Source organism: Lathamus discolor, chromosome 2 (genome assembly GCF_037157495.1).
Source record: "Lathamus discolor isolate bLatDis1 chromosome 2, bLatDis1.hap1, whole genome shotgun sequence".
Classification (NCBI taxonomy): Eukaryota; Metazoa; Chordata; class Aves; order Psittaciformes; family Psittacidae; genus Lathamus; species Lathamus discolor.
Genome location: NC_088885.1, coordinates 74,416,451 through 74,436,806, shown reverse-complemented (window position 1 = coordinate 74,436,806; position 20,356 = coordinate 74,416,451). Strand labels below are relative to the sequence as shown.

Genomic DNA, 20,356 nt, shown 5'->3' with positions numbered 1-20,356 from the left:
TAGAATTCGTAGGATTTTTTTTTTTTTTTTTTTTTTTTTATATCCAGTGTGTTAGGACTTGATAGGAATGCTTGGCCCATAGTCTTTATTGGATTTAGCAACTGGAATGTTAAGCTTTACATGCCTGTTCCTACGGGTTGAGCAGTTTGTTTACTGAGATGATATAAGTGATCCCAGTGGTTTTTATTGGCAGTGGAAGGCACACTGAATATTCAAAGCAAACAGAACTGATCTTAAAGAATACAAAAAAGTAACCAACCGCTGGAAACTTGTGAGACTTGAAACATTTCTGAGCAGTTTTTCTGCTTTGTGATTTGCTTCTGAATGTAAACCTTTCTTAATGCTTAAAGAGACCTGATACATCTTCTACTCTGATAAATCAAAAGAATCTACTATAGGTTGGTTTTTGATGATTTTTTTGAAGAGAGCAAAGATGTTTATTTTAACGTTATAGTTAGGTTAGCCACCTTTGCTTTTACTGTTAAAGAACAACAATTTACATTTATATTATCCTATATCCTCCTGGGGCTTCACATAAGCTTCCCTCTTGTAACGCCAGCTTTCTAGAAATCCCATCTTCTGAAACTGAGAAGGCTGTAAGAAGTAGATGGACCTTCAAATTGTTATTTGTATTCCTTAGTTAGAGCGCTGAAGCATATTCTGCTAGCACACACTATTTTTGGTTGAAAGCTAGCAGTTAATATGATTGCAGCCCATCTGTTGGATTGTTCCAAATGACAAAACAGAGATGGAGTATCTCACAATGCCAAACCTGTGTGTGTGCTAAATCGATAATTTTCAGAATATCACCATTGTTGACTTGTTGGTCAGATGCAAGTATTATTAAGTCTTCAGTCTTGTATATAGTACTCATAGACATGACAGGAATGTGTTCTTGTGGAGGGTAAGGCCCACATGTTTTCATTTAGACAGTTTTCAGTAAGCTTTTAAATCTTGTTAAAGACCTTGCTAAGATTGGTTTTGAATGATCAGTTGGGAAACATCTTATTTAAAACATTGCTCTATTAAATTCAGATCTTTTGTAGAGATTGAATCTGGTGATTATAAAGAATAATGATAATGATAACTGCAAAAGCAGAGTGTCTCCATTGTACATGGGGAGGGCTAAGGTCACCCAGGCTAATGTGTTCCAAGTAGACAGTTTCTGGTTTGGTATGTTATGCTTTCTCTTTGTCACAAAGTCTGTCCAAAGAGGGCAAAGAAGTAGTGGATCCATGCCCTCAATACTCTTTGAGAAAACTTTCAGGCTTAAAGTTTCTGCCAGACAAAGAAGCTTCTTTTCCCTACTGTAGTCATTACAAAAACTCCTGGGGGTGTCTTCAAAAAGAGTTGTTATTGCATGGCTTGCTTTATGCAGTTGACAGCAACTGATTGATAGTTTTGGATTCTGAGGTTAAAATGAAGCATCTATCTTAGGTAGCTAAATTTAAAAACTAGTGTATGTATAGTTTCTCCAAAGCATGAGCAAAAGCATCTCTTTTAGGCTTTCAGCTCTGACTCACCACTGTACAAGGAGACAACCTTCCTAATTCAGGCACTTAAGATGTCACAAATAAGGCTGTTTGAAAACTATCATCTGCAGGTATTACCTAAGAATTTATTTTTTTTTTCCACTGAATAAATGTTTACTCTTCCAGAAAGTGACTTGGTTTTAGCCTTCATACACCTGCCTTTACAATAATTTCCATGAAGATTTTACTCTCTCTCAGGCAGACCCACTGACATCAGTGCACGAGCAAAGATTATTTCTATGAGTGACATCTATGGAATATGATTCTGTATTTGGTTTCTATAGCTCAGACCATGGCCTTTTGTGTGTGTGTGTTGTGCATACATGTCAATTCTCTTTTGCACATCCCTCTTAATGAGGTCCCTACATTATTATTTTTTTACCTCGATCTTCCTGCTGGTCCTGCACAAAATGATGTTTAGAAGTAGAGGCAAAAACTGTGGTAATGGATAACTCAGCACCTTTTCCTACCCTGCTTCATTTGTAACTACTTAACCCAGTATTTTATAAAACTCTTTTATATTGTTAACTTTGAATTAGAATAAGATTAAAATCCAGCGTGCACTGATTTGTATTTGCCATGTTACTGCTCCTACACTGCACAGAGTGTCTTAACAGTCCAGCATTTTTGGTGTTGGAGGTTTCAGTGGATAAAACCATTTTTTATTTTCATGAATGCCATTCTAGTCTAACCTGCACTCCAAAATGAAATTAGTTTAGTGCTCTGAGCCCCGTCCCTCGTGATCAACAGCCCGCTTTACAAAACCACCGAAGAGGCACAAAGCTGGTGGTTGTTTTTTTTTCTCAAGGACACGCAGACCCAGCCAGTGTGGAGGCACAATTACCTCACACCCCAGAGAGTGGTTTTTCTAGGTGAAGGCTGAGGTCATTCATAAGGCAAAAGGGGAAAGCATCTCTTGTGAAACTGGCCTCTGCATCAGCCAAGGAGAGCAGTTCCCAGTGCTGCTACTGCAGGCTCATTGCTCACTCTGGTTAAGAGGTTTTGTAATCTGGGATCTCTGACTTAAGACCACCTTAGTTATATGTGTCATATACTTTGTAGTAGAATATGTAAACAATAATTTGCATTTTGGGTTGATGTTTTTAGCGGGCTGTTTGTTGGAAAGAATACCTTAATATAGGTAAATTCCTGGTACAATTAGTGTTTTGCCTTTAGTTAGAGAGCTGGGATGTTACTGTGAATATGTGGAGGTGTTTGCTGTATGGTAAATATACAACTTGTGTTCATTAGTGCATTATTGACTTGTATCAGCTGTTAAGATGTTTTTGCAAGACTTTGACAGTGAAGCTGTGTTGTGGTTTAAGCCCAGCCATAAATCAGAACCACGCAGTCTCAATCTCACTTCCCCCCTTTCTTCCCTCTGCCCCACTCCTGGAGGAATGGGGAGGAGAATCGAAAGAATGGAACTCCCACGGGCTGAGATAAGAACAGTCCAGTAACTAAGGTATAACACAAACCACTGCTGCTACCACCAATAATAATAACGCTAAGGGAAATAACAAAGGAAGAGAATATAACTGATCACCACCCGCTGAGTGATCCCAGCCTGACCGAGCAGTGATCTAGCCCTCCTGGGTAACTGCCCCCGTTATACCACCTGGGCATGACATGCTGTGGTATGGCATACCTCTTTGACTAGCTTTGGTCAGGTGTCCTATTTCGGCTTCCTGCTGGCTTCCTCTCCTCCCTGGCAGAGCATGAGGCTCACAAAGTCCTTGGTCAGACTAAACATTACTTAGCAATAACTAAAACCATCGGTGTTATCAGCGCTGTTCCCAGGCTGAAAGTCAAAACCACAGCACTGCACCAGCTACTAAGAAGGAGAAAAATGACTGCTACTGCTGAACCCAGGACAAGCTGAAAGGCCTTAAGTGACTGTCATCTTTATGTCTGATCAATTAAAACAAGAAATGCTCAGCATTTGTCAATAGATCAGTTCTCAGTTTCAGCTGGGTTATACCAGGTTAACCAACCAAAATGTTTTTTTGTTTGTTTTTGGTTTTTTAATTCTATTAAAAACCAAAAAAGTTAAGTTTGTTTTCAGTCATACCATTTTGCTCTTTCAGATCAAAACTGTGTGAGAACCTTTTTGATTTTGGTGCTCAGTAACAGAATTTAGATTATTTCATACTTGTATTAAATCAACCAAAAGTGCAAATTCAAATTAATCTTGTTATTTTTATGTCATCTGCTCTGTAAATAAGCCTTAAACCTGTAGTGATTGCTGAATAGGAAAGTGGCTTAACAGGAGAAATTAATACAGAGCTATCTATCTGAATCTGCAGGGAGCCTGAAAAAATAGCTGGTAAGTGACAGGTTACTTTTCACAGTGCTAGCTCAGCTTGTCCAGCTATGGTCATTTGCTCTCTATTGTAATAGTAGTTACCCTATTACTGAAGACTAATGAAGGGGAGATCATGGATTTGTACTCTCTGTCTTTGGCAGTGTCTCACTAACCTTTAGCCTAGATCATATTAACAAACTATAATGTTGCCTTCACTCTAGGGCTCATTCGTGAAAGTCAGTCAAAAGCCAGAGGGGACATAGGTAGATTAATTCTTGCTTGGGTTGTGGCAATGGAGATTGCCTTAAAGGTCCATTCCGTTACTTGTTTATAATGTTGGCAATATAAACAGGGAACTTTTTTCCAAGAACTGGTATAAGCAAAATCTCTGGATTAGAGAGAGGATGTAGAAGGAAGAACGACGATGTCTCTGGGATGGGCGCTGGTGGGAGAAAGTCCTTTAGAGTCCAAGAGCATTGCCAGCACATCCAAACAGCCAGCCTGTACCCATCAAACAGGGAGAGTGAGCTCCCTTCCGAGCATTTTTCACTCCTGCCTACAAATTAGGGTGGGCACAACACGTTTCTTACTTTCAGCTTCCTTTTCTAATTTTTTGTTTTCTTCTGTAACTGTCAGGAATAGAACTTATATATTTTTGGAACACTCCAAAAACTTAGACACAATCATTCTCTTGTGGCCTTTGCCACAATCAAGCTCATTATAAAGATAACTGAGAACTACTGGAGCAAGGAGAGAAAGAAGAGTTTTAGCCCAGCAGCGTGTGTGAGTTCATATTGTTTATTATCACATGTCAGCTGGAGAAGATATCAGGTTTCTTTTGGATACCTCCACCCTTTGCTCTCCCACTTCATCATCCCTCCAACCTCTGTGCAAAAGCCTCTTGCACACCTTAGGTGGTATGTCATTTGACAGCAGATACTTCTAGTCTTCTTTCCATTTTGATGTGTGTTTAAATTCCGAAACTTTGGACCTTGTTCAAGTTTGTGAGTTTTTTTAATACATGTTTGTGCTGTTGTGCTGTCATTTTTTAACGTATTTTTGACAATTTTAACCAAATTCAAGTGTGTCAAAGGTATTAAGCCCAAGTGAATATTGTGAAAATTGGCAGCTGTGGAGGTGAGACAGTCCTTGGTAACACTTCCACTGTGGGAAGGATTACCCTTTAATTCACATGGGAAAATAATCCTGAGAGAGAGATCAGGGAACACCAGCCTTTTGGTTCTGCTATTTATGGAATTCTTGTTTATTGTTAGAAATCCTTTGAGGGTACTTTTGTAAACTGAGCATCTACTCTGTACTGAAGTGTCTAGATAGTCTGTTACAAGTGATGTATTACTTTGGTTGGTTGTACGTGATCACAGCATGTTCTGGTTCCCTAGTAAAATTGGTGGTTCCTTATTTCTTTCTCTCCCCAAGATTTCTTTCGACCTAGCAGAGTATACTGCTGATGTTGATGGGGTTGGCACTTTACGGCTCCTAGATGCCATTAAGACCTGTGGCCTTATCAACTCTGTGAAGTTCTACCAAGCCTCCACCAGTGAACTTTTTGGAAAAGTGCAAGAAATCCCACAAAAGGAGACCACCCCTTTTTACCCAAGATCGCCTTACGGTGAGGATCACTGACGGTGTGTGTGTAGTGTCTGTCTGTCTACTCTCCCTGCTCATGTCTCAGAGCTGAAGTCATTTGGGTGTGAGATTAGAATGACGATAGAGCTAAAGTGACTAGACATGTTGAGAGGCATGCCTTTATGAATTACTATATAAAAAGTATTTGCTGCCATTGCCTGTGGGTTGGAAATTAGCATCTCACTTCACAAGACCATGTTCATTCCAGCTCAGAGGCAGGGAGCTGCTGTAGAGACAGGGGGAAGGGCAGCTCTTCCTTCACAAAGGGTTGTGAGATACCCCTGAAGTGATAAGGTTTCATATTTTTTGTTGCCTAAATGAGAAACTCCCAGGAGCTCACGTCTTTCTTCATGAACTCGCATGAAATTTGAAACACTTATTAAAGCAATGTGCATGGAGGACTTTGGTGATAAAGTTTCAAATCAATTTGAGTGTTAAAGGACCAGATTTTCGCTTTTACTCCTCCAAAGCAATTTTTTTGTTGTTGTTTTTTATTAGCAGAGGTCACCACTGTGGCGTATTTCACACGCTCTGGCTGTGTTAATTATACTGTAAAAGAAAAAGTGCTTGAGTGTGCATAAGAAAACAGTGAGAAAATGCCCAAGTGCTTCCTAGCCAGTTCAGGGGCTGCACAGAATAGGAGTATTTTCCCATTCAGATGCTGCTTATTGGGATGGATACTTTTTCTATAAGAAATGTGATGCATGTAGGGAATGAGTCCAGCGCAGAGCCACAAAGATGATTAAGGGAGTGGAACATCTCCCTTATGAGGAGAGGCTGAGGGAGCTGGGTCTCTTTAGCTTGGAGAAGAGGAGACTGAGGGGTGACCTCATCAATGTTTACAAATATGTAAAGGGTGGGTGTCAGGATGATGGAGCTAGGCTTTTTTCAGTGATATCCAGTGATAGGACAAGGGGCAATGGGTGTAAACTGGGGCATAGGAAGTTCCACGTTAACATCAGGAAGAACTTCTTTACTGTAAGAGTGACAGAGCACTGGAACAGGTTGCCCAGGGGGGTTGTGGAGTCTCCTACACTGGAGATATTCAAGGCCCGCCTGGACAAGTTCCTGTGTGATGTACTGTAGGTTACCCTGCTCTTGCAGGGGGGTTGGACTAGATGATCTTTTTAGGTCCCTTCCAACCCTTGGGATTCTGTGATTCTGTGATTCTGTGAATCAAATCCTAATGCACTCTGCTGTTGAAATGTGGACTTGTGTGTGACAGAGGTGTGTATGCCTATCTGAGCTGTGTACAAGCACAGTGGATATATGTAACACTTCAAAATTATTTTTGTAGGAGCAGCAAAACTGTATGCCTACTGGATTGTGGTGAACTTCAGAGAGGCCTACAATCTCTTTGCTGTGAATGGCATCCTCTTCAATCACGAAAGCCCCAGGAGAGGTTAGAAAATCCGTGTGAAACTGTTCCCAATTTTGTGTGCATCTGACCGGAAAAATGAAACAATGCATCCACAGGTTTCATTTAAACTTGCCAAAATTCTGTAGGGAGGGTGTAATGATTTGTAGCCTGCTCACAGTGTTTAATACAGCCCTTCTGTCAGTCTCAGAGCCTGCAGAACTGCACCTTTCCCTTTCAAGCCTCATTTTGTAACCCTCTGATGGTGGAGGGAGGCTTGTGTATCTGAGTTTGTGTATCAGTGCTCTCAAGAGACTGCAACAATATTGTAACATCCCTGAGTTTTCTTTCCTTCTTGATAATAAGTTATGGCTAAAATGTTAAAATGACACCTTAAAAGGTAGGTTTTCTGAACACTTAGGAGGACAGCTGCATAAAAAACGCGATTTCAAGTGTGACTTGTACTCAAGATTTTTATTTGTGTATAAATGTCACATTAAGAGGCAGAAATAATAGACCCTCTAAATTCATAAGGCTAATGAGTACAGCCTGGTATACTTTGAAAAAATTGTGAATTATGGCCCATAACTTGTGACAAGATGGCTTTTAACACATGGCTTTAAAATGGCTGTTTAATCCTTAATAGCAATGCAGCTTAAATTCCACTTAATCATCCCTTTTCTTCTTGCACTACTTTAGGAACAATTAATACTTTTATTTAGTTTGAATAAGAGTCCATGGTTGATTAAAAGTCTTTCATAAAATGACAGTTTTCCTCTGCCCTTAAAGTACTTTGACTTTAGATAACACTCTAAAATTAAACTTTAACACAGAAAACTGATATTGTGATCTATTTCTAAATGAAAAATAACTTCAAGTTTTACAGGAATGCAATTATATAAATTATAGCCTGGCAAAAAAAAAATATAATAGTTTTAATCATACTGACAAATATAAAATTGACCATAATTGCAATTCTACTGAAAAAAAAAAAAAAAAAAAGTGGGTGAGGAAAAAGGAGTCAGTGTCAGAAGGATTTAAATATTGATTTCAGTCTTTGGGAGTCATAGCTATGTAACCTCATAGGCAGCATTTACAGTAGATGGTGCACCAAGCACTTGGTGGTAGAAGTTGGTACATCACTTCACTGGAGCAGATGACAATACAAGTTCAAAATTAGAAAAAGGAATCGAATTCACTAGATGATTGTTTCATTTAGAAGCCCTAGTACTTTGCTTTCTTTTAGAGAGATATTCTTGGGGAGCTGTAAACTCGCATCCAAATTGCTCTGAATTATCACTGTGCAGTTAAAACATTCTGACCAACATAAAGAATGAAGGAATATGAAATGACAAATAGTAGCCTGGCATGATTTCTAGTAACACTAAGAAGCAATGAGATGGAAACTGTAGGAACGCATTTAGCATTGCTGCTGCTTCTCTATAGCCTTGTGAAATTTTGAAGGAGGAAAACTTCAGTGCTCATTGCTGTTTTGAGCCCTCTCATGTTTGTTCCAGCTTTGACACTGCTGCAATGGAGCTTCCAATCCGAAGTCTCTTTTCAACACATTTAATGTCTCCGTGGGGAACACAAGCCTGTGCTTTGAAGTCTCAGGCTGTACTTTTGGTTGTGTGTATATGCTGGGTGCAGTTTTAACCCTCTTGGGCCATGAGTCTTGTCTTAGAAATGGTTTTGGTTGGCTCTGTGTGCCTTAGCAGGCATACATGCCGTGAAAGCAACTGTAACCACAGCCCAGTGCCATTTTTGTGGTATTTTTATGGGAGAAACTCTGAAAATTTATACAGAGAAGTAAATGGAAGAAAAGTAGTTTTGAGGTTGTTTCCTAAAAGCCATTCAGGCATTCATCACTTTTGTAATGTTTCTGAAGACTGCAATGGTGCTTTGGGAGGAAAAGAGAGTTTAACTGGGATTTCTAATTTCTGTGCAGAGCTGGTAATCCACATAAAAGTTTTAAAATGCATTATGGTTTGGCCTCCTTCTCCCCCACCCCCACTCAGTGATTTCAAAGGTTGGGAATACTTAAATAAACCAATATATATTTAATTCCAATATTGCAATTACATCCTATTATTCCAGTTCATTTAGTGTTACAATGAATTGATGAGATGCAATGTCCAATTGATGGTGATACTAAGCGCATCTTGTCTGCACGAAACAAAATGCCTGGGTATCAGCAGAGATCAAAAGGCTGTCTGTGGGATTGCCACTTTCTGAGGTGCGGAGTTGATCTGTCCCAGCAGACAGTGCATATTTTTTCCCCATATCTTAAGTGTTAATCATACTTCTGAAAATTCATGTAAGCTTCCTACAGTGAAGGTATCTATAGGAGAAGACTGTGAAGAGACAAATCCTAGTATTTCTTGTAGTCAGGGACCTGTGAGGTGTGTTACACTGTAAGGCAATGATAAGGATGAACAGAATGCACTTTTGGTACCTGGCAGCCTGTGTTGTGGACTGAGATCAAATACAGAAGTATTTGCATTTGTGAAGAATGATGAATTTCAGTTGCCTGCCGAGTGGCTGTTAGCAGCTGGTCATTGAGGTTGAGTCAAACAGACAATTGTAAAGAGTTTGCTTCATGATCTCTCTTCATATAATGTTCAGATATTGTACTGCTGGGACAGCAATATACAAGCCTAGTGAAAGTAAGAACTGTCTAATCTCAAGAGCTGCTTCCCTGACAAAGGAGTTTAGGAATATACACTTGTTATTTCAGAATACCAATTCTTCTCCTTAGCCTTCTCAGTTTTAACTCAGAAAGGAGCACCAATAGTTAATCTCATATAGCCTGTACAATAATAGGGAAGTCTACAGAGTTCATAAGGGTAAAGAGTGCTTAAGTCTAATATGAGAGGTTTCCAATTTCTCAAAATTACCAAGGCTTGAGAGAAGTGCTGGCATTGAGAAGTTTGTTTGATTTTCCACTTTTATCTTGCTCTTTAAGAGAAAGACCGTAACAGGAGTAGTTCTTGAGATATGACACCATACTTCAAATCTGAGCACTTAAGTTTGCTGTGTGAGTCTGCTTTTAAGTCTGATGTTTCATGTTCTGACAGCCACAGTGACTTTAAAAAAACACCAGGGATAAATTCCAAGTTGGTTGAACCTACTGTCTGAGCCTTACATCTTAGTAAAGGTACAGCATTATTAAATCACATGAATACTTGGGTCCGTACTCAAGAGATACATATATATGTAACAGATAATATTATCTAAAATTTCACATGGAGTAAAACAAGTGGCTGTGTTAGACTAATCATAATAAAATATACATCTACTTTGAGCCTTTCTATAGTACTTTCTATTTTTTTCTTTATATTATATGTACTACCTTTCATTTCTCGGTCAATTTCATAGTTTTGGAAGACAAAATAGTCTCTTTTTGACCAGTACATGCTTTTCAGCTCACATAAATCAACACAGCTGCAGTGAAGTAAATAGGGTCATGTTGATTAATGCCAGCTGAGGATCTGGCATAGTACTTCCAGTAATGGTCTCAGGAAAATACCTTGCTAAAGCTGCTCTCTTCAGTTACTTCCGTCAATTTATCCAGGTATAGTTCAAGTATTTGCTGATTTCTGACAATGCCAAAGGATAATGGGATCTTCCGTTTCTGAATCTTATTTATTATCTAAATACGACATTAGATGAAAAGCAAAATGCTCTGTACTATGGTAGTAAGCTACAAGGTGGCCTCTGGTTCCGAAAATGAACAAAAAGAAAATCTAAAAACCTTTCCCAAAATGCTGGGTTTTCTTTTCTTTTTTTTTTTTTTTTCTCCATGAGATACCAGACTGGGGAGGTGATGGCCATCAAGTTGATGGTGGTGGTCGAACGTGGCTCCCATTATTACCAGTATGGAAATGCCTGCCCTTTGGCAATATTGGAAACGTATTTCTGTTCAGTGAGATGGTGGTTTTCACAGTGGAAGAGTGAGGCAATTAGCAAGTCTAGTTTTCAGGAAAGCTGGGGCTCACTCCAAACCTTTTGTACACCATTGGAAAAGATTCCTGATCTTTTGTTGGGCTCTGGATCTCATTAATACCTTCTTTTCTGTCTGAGAAAGCAAACTCTTTGTTGACAGTGTCATTTGTTTCTTCCCAGACAAGCCCTTACTTTTTTTCTCCTTAGTTCTATGTAAGAAGTTATGTGAGGTTTACAAGATGTGCCTTTGGATGTCTGAGATAACTTTCTGATTTGGTTAACCACTTCATTGCTTGCCTCATCTGATCTTTATCTGCCAAGATGTACAAACATGTACAGCATGTTTCCCAACACAATTCAGCAGAAGTTCTGTTTGTTTTTTGTTGGGTTTTTTTTTTTCTTTTTTCCCTAAGTAATAAATACTTTGCCTCTACACATGACATCATTGTGTAGATCATTCAGCAGGGAATTTTTGTTTGTCTGATACCAACCCTGGTAAAGCAGTTGTCATCAGACCATTGCTGTATAGCCAGAGGGAAAGGATACAACTGCTCATTTCTGTGATCTCTTTCAGCCGAGGAGGAAATGGCTAGGTGTTAGATTGCAGGCTGAATGTTGTCAAAGTACATGTAGTAAGATTAAAATGAAACAAAAATCACGACTTAAAGAGAAGGGGGAGTGTTCTTTGCTTTTATTGTGCATCTGCATCACAGGTTTGCCAGGGGGAAAGGGGTAAGAAGTTCCCCTACTCACTGTGAATATGTTTGGGTATCTTTTGAATTTTTGTTGTTGTTGTTATGTTTTAATAAGCTTTCAGTCTCCGTTTTGCCCCTATGGCACAGAGAAGGCAAAAGCAGATGGTGACATCTGCTACTGACTTTCACAAGAAATCCCAACAATCCCTACTGTAACAGCTGCTCTTCTGCATCTCCTGTAAAGAGATGTAGCCAACATCTGACTGATTTCCGTTCATTTCTTTTGTTGAGGGGACTAATTGCCAGTCTTCTTTACACACTTTTGTGCAGGAGGAGCTTGGTCAACCTGGTTCCGTTGTAAATATCAAGGGCTTTTGCTGGTGATCTTTTTTTAAGTTTAGGCCTGTGAAAGATGTGTGTAGAATTTTCATTGCAGGTCTCTTTGATTTAATACAAAATTTCCCAGCCCACAAGTATATTAGAATAACTAAACTCAGCAGAGGGCTGCTTGTGTCTTGCTGACCTCTTGCTGGATGAGAAGAATGCAGGTTGGCTAGTATCATCAGGGATCGTCTAGCATATTCTGCCTAGCATATTGAAAACTTGATGGCAAGGTACCATGGCCAATGTAAAAGGAGTTACTCAGACAGTTATGTGCTATAGAGCAGCCAAGATCATTTCATGCTTTTTAGTTTGCGTGTTTCAACAGAGAAAGCATGCAGTGTCCTGAAGACATGCATTCTTACTGTCTTTTTCTCCCTGCTGTGAGACTGATGCTGCTAAGTGATCCATGCAGGTGTTTCGTTATCTACACATGCAGTTTAACACCAGTGGGGATAAACGTGGGTGTTAGGGTCTACTTGTACAGATGGATTTGCAGTAATATTGACTGTAATAATATGCAAATGCTAGGCAATACCTCTCTGCTCTTTTGTCTGAGTACATGTTTTTCCCCTTGAAAAAGACCTGATGTTACAAAATAAGTGAATTTAGCTAATTTTGCTAATGTTGAACCTCATACTGACTAACTAGTACTGATCTGAGCACATCACAATATATTGAAACTTTTTGCTAATTTTTACATTTTATGTCATCTTAAAACTCCACGTGTCACTTTCCTCAAACTAGCCAATACTGATATACAAAGGCAGTGCAATCACACTAAAATACAAGTAAGCTTCCCCCTGTGAACTTGTGTTTTAAAAACAGTGCCAGACTTTGGAAATAACTGAAGGCTGCATGCCCGTAGCTTTGGGCATTCAGATAGTCCAGGTCAGTGCCATGGAATTTGTCACATATGGGAACAAAACAATCATGAATGTGAATTAAACCAGGTTATAAAAAGATATTTGTCTCATGTGAGTCACTGATAAAGAAAGGTGCTGTGTTGAGCAGTCTAGTTACTAAAATATTTTTGATTCAGTCTTTGCAACAATAGTTTGTGGGAATCCTTACCATCTCTTAATGTGGGGTGTTTTTTTTCTTTTCAGTCTTGAAGTAGCCCTCATTCTGTACTTCTTTCTCTGATGCACTTTTCTGGGGTCTACCACCAGTTTATCTAAGTACAAAAACTAAGTAATTTCTTGCCTGTGGCTTTAGATTTTTGAAACAGCTGCGTTCACAACCCAGATCTCTCCTTGAGCAAATTATTATCTTATCAGGTGCATCTTTTTGTCATTAAATCATGTGCTCCCTTGTGGCTTATACTGTGTTGAGAAGAAAGTAGATTACAGTTTTTGCTATTTTCCATGATTGATTTCAACTTTATTTTAATCTAAAAGAAAGGCAAATCATTCACACAATTTACAAAATGTCAAAAGTACTAAATTTAGAAAACTTTAACATGCAATTCTTAACATATCTCAGGTTATATTAGCAGATATCAGTGTTAGTTTCTTAAACTAGGAATTTGCAGAGGATTTTTGTCCAATGAAGTATTAGCCCAGAATTTTGAAATAAAATGCTGTGGAAGATAAGGAAGTCAGTAATGGTAAACAGAGTGGTCAGAGCATGTATCTTACCTGTAATGTACTTACGGCTTAATTAAAGCACAAACTTGTAGCAAGATATTTAGAAATAATGTGGTTTGGGTGCCTATTTCCCCATTTTTTTCCCCTTTGTTACATTTATCTATCCCTGAGTATAATGCAATGGAAAATGTTACCATTCTGCTTTTTTTGCATATGTATAAATGAAAACATGAAATGAAATACAGGCAAGAATTGGGAGAGTTTTATATGTTGCATGTTACAAAATAGCTTGTATGTGGATTTTCCAGAAGGTCAAAACAGAAATGCCATAGCAGTTTTAATCGTAAGTCCATCTAACTTAAGTATTCCATTGTCCTTGCTAGAATATTAGAGGAGAGTATAGGACATGGTATAGTTACAGAGTAGTCATCTCAGACCGTAGTAGCTGATGGGTAAGAGACCATACATGAGAGACGCACCACAGTCCGCTGCTCCCTCAGACCAGAGATCTTAGAATTAAGTCCAAGCTGCTGCATCTGAGATCCTTTCTAAAGGAAACCACTTTGGCTAGGGAATAACACCTCCTTTGAATTCACCATTAAGTCATAGCTCAGGGGAACTTAGAGACTAGGACAGCAGAGCACAGTGCAGGATACTGTTTCTCCAGATGTGGAGACTCAGTGACACTCAACCACTTCTGTATTTCTTGGTTTTGTCATTTAAAATGTTTATTCTTGCAGCTGCTTTTCTTGCAGTTATATCTACAAAATTATTATTTCATTCTGTTGAGATTTACTGAGATTTCCTCCTGCATTTTTCTCTCAAATTTAAATAATGTCATTGTCTCTCTGAAATAGTCAGAGGCAAGAGAGGAAAAAATCACACATAGAACAGATATCACATTATTATACGAATTATTATTATACAAATTATTTCCTAAACTTTTGAAGTCTTGTGTCTAAATATGATTGTTCACATAAATTCTCTGGAATATATACATTTCTTCGGAAATATACTAGTATAATTCTGCTTTGCCTGCTTCCTAGTATGTAACCCAACATCAGCAGTGCCAGTGTTCCCCTGGGAGAATGAAGTAACAGCCATTAGAAATTGGTTATGGCTCATCTTCAGAGTGCTGGGTATCACTGCAGATTTTGGGTATCATCTGTCTGGAGCAGAAACTTGAAAGCAGGTTTATACATGCAGCTGTACATAAACTTGAAAGCAAAACTTGTACAGAAACTTGAAAGCAGGTTTATACATGCAGCTTTCCTTCTCTCTAAATTGGAGAGATACCAATTTGATGGATGGACCACTTGGTGGATAAAGAACTGGCTGGACGGCCGCACACAAAGATTTGTGGTCAATGGCTCGATGTCCGGCTGGAGACCGGTAACGAGTGGTGTCCCTCAGGGATCGGTGTTGGGACCGGTCTTGTTTAACATCTTCGTCGCTGACATGGACAGTGGGATTGAGTGCGCCCTCAGCAAGTTTGCCGATGACTCCAAGCTGTGTGGTCCAGTTGATACGCTGGAGGGAAGGGATGCCATCCAGAGGGACCTTGACACACTTGTGAGGTGGGCTGATGCCAACCTTATGAAGTTCAACCACGACAAGTCCTACACCTGGGTCGGAGCAATCCCAGGCACAGCTACAAACTGGGCAAAGAAGAGATTCAGAGCGGCCCTGCAGAGAAGGACTTGGGGGTGCTGGTCGATGAGAAAATGAACATGGGCCAGCTTCAATGTGCGCTCGCAGCCCAGAAAGCCAACCGTATCCTGGGCTGCATCAAAAGGAGCGTGACCAGCAGGTTGAAGGAGGTGATCCTGCCCCTCTACTCTGCTCTTGTGAGACCTCACCTGGAGTATTGTGTGCAGTTCTGGTGTCCTCAACATAAAAAGGACATGGAACTGCTGGAACAAGTCCAGAGGAGGGCCACGAGGATGATCGGGGGACTGGAGCACCTCCCGTATGAAGACAGGCTGAGGAAGTTGGGGCTGTTCAGCCTGGAGAAGAGAAGGCTGTGTGGGGACCTCATAGCAGCCTTCCAGTATCTGAAGGGGGCCTATAGGGATGCTGGGGAGGGACTCCTCATTAGGGACTGTAGTGACAGGACAAGGGGTAGCAGGTTAAAATTTAAACAGGGGAAATTTAGATTGGATATAAGGAGGAAATTCTTTCCTGTTAGGGTGGTGAGACACTGGAATGGGTTGCCCAGGGAGGTTGCGAGTGCTCCATCCCAGGCAGTGTTCAAGGCCAGGTTGGATGAAGCCTTGGGTGGGATGGTTTAGTGTGAGGTGTCCCTGCCCATGGCAGGGGGGTTGGAACTAGATGATCTTGAGGTCCTTTCCAACCCTAACTATTCTATGATTCTATGATTCTATATATGCTGATTGCCACGTTTACCAGGCCCACCTTTGTATCTGAAACATTTTCTCAGCAGTGTGCATCCTATTTTCCTTAAAATAGCTCTCCTAAACATTAACATTACCCTGTTATTAGAACTCTCCTTACATTGTCTTTTATATTTTGAAAAAAAAAGTATTTTAAAAGTAGATCCATTAAAAATGCATATTGTTCAGAGACAGTTATTTGAAATTAACCTACTCGGTCATTTAATATCTGGGAAACTTAACAATAGAGACTCTAATTCAAAAGAAAACAGTTCCAACGTTAGCGGTTCAAAAAACATTGCAGAAGAAAATGTCAACTGATTGTTCCTCAATAAAGTCTTCAGGATTCATTAAAAATAAATTAATCGGAAATTCAGTATATTCAGATGTCACCTCTTAGAAGATTCATCATATGGTGGGATTTTATACCAGTTTTTTACCAGTTGTAAGGTCAGAGAGAGGGTTAGCGCATTTGATCAAAGCTGAGTTTGAACTTAGGAACATGGTGAGGGGGTTTTGCCTCAGTCGTACCAAGTCCTCACTGAAAGTTCCCAGAAAGGTGTGCTTAAAAATAGGAAGCAAAACACACAGAGAAACATTGCATGTATAGGTAGCTTCATTTCAGACCATTATATGCACTATGTACTTCTTGGGGGTTGCATGAAAGCTTTACATTTATAAACATAACCAATGTCACTCTGAAACAGCTAAAAAACATAACAGTGGGACAGACTGCTGATTGTGTCAGTCTTGTTCATCTAACTGCAAGTGTTTTTTGAGCAGATCTTAACCTCTGTTACAAGGACGTATAGCAGTATATACTGTCAAATTTATGTGTTTCCCACACTCTTCATGTGTGCACACCTTGCCAACCATGCTGAAATATTTCCTTTTCAAGGATTTGCCTTTCATAGACACTTAAAATTTAATTATATGTTCCATTTAATTGTTAGTCATCAATTGGCAAATGAAAGCTATGTCCAAAAGCATGAGTATTCTCAAATAGCTTGCAAGTATTTATTGTAATTAAACCTGATACCACATGCTATATAGATTGTTGCAATATCCTTTGCATATTTTGATCTGTATCATATCTCACCTCTAGAGAATGATAGTTGTTAAAACAAAGGTTGTAGGTCACAGTTTGCAGGTTTCACATGGAACATTGCAGGGTTGCTCTTTGGCATGGGAAAACAAATTAAAACCAAGCCAACAAAGAGAATACAATATCATGTTTTCTCTACTTGCTCTTAATTTACGCCCTAGGACATGTGAGTTTGAGAACCACTTCTATAGAAATGCTGCAGGAATGCTGATGGATTTGTGGTTTTGATGGTGAGAGCTTGATTTCATTACATTAAATGTGAATAAATTTACAAGTAGTGAAAGAATTGTCAGACAAAGCAGCTCAGACCTCCAGTTTACTTTTAAAGAACATAAGAAAGGATTTTCTCATTTATATTAAAAACGTTATATTAAGAAAGGTTTAAGGTGTTTATTCATTGCATCAATGTCAATCAATCGATGGACTGAGAGTATTTGCCAGAAACTTTAAAATAAGATCCTATAGTAATCCCAAGTCTAGGCGGTGCAAATCTGGAAAAATCAGAGCTCACTCTGGATTTAAAACAAATCCAGATGTCATGTGCAAAACATCAGTAACACACAGAAACATTTTACTTTGCATTTCTTTTTATACATTTTTGAAACAGTTACTTTAAAGCTATAAATCTTTGTGCTTTCTTGCTGACACCTTTATTTTCTCAGCCCCACCTCATGCCCGTATTCTGAGTCACTGGTAGGCATGTGTGAATCTATTAGGGCTACTTGAATTGCCTGGTATGCTATGTGCTTTCACATATACTGAGTTTCTATTTGCTTCAGACTGTAAAAAAATGACAAGCTCTTTTGTTGCCATTATTATACTTCTTCAAGATATATGGAGCACCTTCAAATATCAGGGACAGTCCTTAAACTTCCTAAATTTAACATAATTCTGGAAAATTAAGAAAACTGAAAAGTTTGTCTGGACTCCAATGATTTATTGGTTTGGTATGGTACCACTGATAAACTTTAATTTAAGCATTTATTCTGAAGTGCCACTGAATCTTCAGCAAAGCCAATCTTGCGATCATACCAGGCATCTGATTTTGCAAATGTTCCTTTTTTCCACACTCTTTGCTTGCATTAATATCACATGTATCTGTCATTGAAAATCAGGCCAGTCATTGGTAATTTTAACACGTGTTTTCCAGCAGGAATGTGACTTCCTTGTCTCAAATACATTTTTTTATATCCTCTAGGTATGTTGTAAGGAAGGCAGGAGGTGGCAGAAGTGTTCTGTCCCTTCTTTAATAGCCGAATGGGATGACTGGCAGTAGTAGTGTGACTTGCTGTCATGCTCTATTGGGGTAGTCATTAGGTATCACGAACAAACCTTTGCCTTCTGTGAGGTCTAAAACTAGGCAGTGTATGTGCTTCTCCTTTTCTGAGTAGCAGAATGGAGTGCTGCTGTGCCTTCTGAGCTGTAACTTGTCCAGGTATACTATGATTTGCAGGTAGTGATTTGAATCATTTGGGCATTGATGAAAACTATATATGCTTGTCATGCATCTGGGCTAGATTATCCATGTAAAAATGACGGTGTTCTTACATAGAGGAGAGTGTCCCTGCCTTCAGCTCAGCGTGGTCTAGCATCACAGTCCTTTCTGTGTTCTAGTTCATGGTTTCTTTTTGCAATGCTCCTCAAGTTTCAGATACTCTGTTCTTTAACACAGTTTTAATTTTCTCATAGTCTCAAGCCCATTTCTTTAAATCATATGCAATGGACACCAGGTAGCTTGTGTTTTGTTTATATCTTCAGGTGAGGATGCTAATTTGAAAGAGTCATTAACTGGCAAACTGAGCATGTAGTACAGATAATAGGCATTTTTCTTTAAACCTGTTCAAGTTTCAAACAAAAAGTGTAGCACATATGCAGTTCTTTTATTTTTAGCATATTTAATGGTCCCCACAGACCATGCAATGTTTAAGAAAAACAACAAGATTGATGTAACAGTAACTCAAGCTGGGAAATTTAAAGCTTGATTTCATGTAACAACAGTAGGCAAATGCTACCTTTGCTGCCTAGTTCTGAAAGTGCTGGTGTTACTAAAGAACTGGCAGGAGTTTTTTCATGCTCGTGAATCCAAGTTCTATTGCCAAAATAGCATCAGAAAAGTAACCGATAAATAACAGGTCTTCATTAAATTTTACTTGTGTCTCATAATGATGCTTTTCTTAAGAAAAGTATCATAATTTTGAGCAGCACTTAAAGGAAAAATAAGCTCTTTGTTTTGAAATCATGGGATGAAGCAATTCTGGGTTTGAGTTCATTAGAGTGCTCCAGTTATTGCACAACTTTGGTCTACTAGCAAGTAAGTTAAGTGTCTCCTGTCACTTTGCTTCTACAGGTTACTTGTGAGTTTGGTGGTGTGGTGATATCATCTGCTTTACCGTCACATTTATAGACAGTGATAACCAGGCATCAACACCCATGAAGAAACCCACAGAGTCACCAGGGAATGTTAATTTTTTCCAGAAGTGTGCATGTGTGTGAGTATGTGGATGGTGCTTGAAGATGGCTGGCTGTACATGCAAGTTTGATGAATTAGTATGTTCAGTAAAATTTAGTGTAAAGGCAGAATAAATTAAAATTATCCAAATTGGTAATATACTTGAGGGTTCATTTGAACTTAATGTTGTTTCTACTGGTTATAATCAGGTACTTTAATATTTAATACAAAGTCTTGGTATTGAATAAAAAATTCTGAAAGATTTAACACTTTTAAAATATGCTTTTCCTCTAGAGTACTGAGGGGAAAAAAATAGAACATTAATCCTCAATGGATTAAAAGAAATGCCTCTTCTTATTCTGTAGCCTACCTGAAAAGAAATGCTGATGCAGCTGCATGATACAGTATGTTCTTTTTGAATGTTTCTGCCTTTTTTTACACGGAGTATTATAGCCATAATTCTACAAATATTTAAAGAGGCATCTTGATGCTTACAGGCTCTGACTCTAAGTCTGACTGTATTGATTTTAAAAAGGAAGTTATTACTGGTAAGTGAATAATAGCTCGGTTGTCTTGATCAGATTTTCAAACCTGCTGTTTGAAATAAAATAAATGACAAGAGCATTCAAATTTTTCAAAGCACTAGGAGGCTTACATATTGAAAAAGTGAGCATTTTATGGAAGGCTTTTAAGACAGAAGCATAATGTTAATAGTTTTCAGATGACCTGATAATTCTCTACTTCTAAAAGCAGAAGTAGTCATGTATGTAATGATGACAGAAGCTACCTGGAAATGTTTGTTTAGCCTACTTTCCCTTTTACTCTAAACCAATACTTGTGGGAAAAACTTCTAAATTTAATATAATCCATTTAAAAATTATATAAAAATTGTGACTCCTGTAATATAGAACATGGGCATATGACACTTGGAAAATACCAATAATTTTATAACAACTAA

At 38.8% G+C, this 20,356-nt stretch overlaps 1 protein-coding gene across 4 annotated transcripts in view; it reads left to right on the top strand.

Annotated features, from left to right (window-relative positions):
• Positions 1–20,356, top strand: part of GMDS (GDP-mannose 4,6-dehydratase) — a 421,100-nt gene that overhangs the window by 158,009 nt on the left and 242,735 nt on the right. For all 4 annotated transcript variants that reach the window (XM_065667470.1, XM_065667469.1, XM_065667471.1 and 1 more), the window contains 2 exons: positions 5,275–5,467; positions 6,782–6,886. In XM_065667470.1, coding sequence (XP_065523542.1) covers positions 5,275–5,467; positions 6,782–6,886 — 298 coding nt within the window. The remainder of the gene's footprint in view (positions 1–5,274; positions 5,468–6,781; positions 6,887–20,356) is intronic.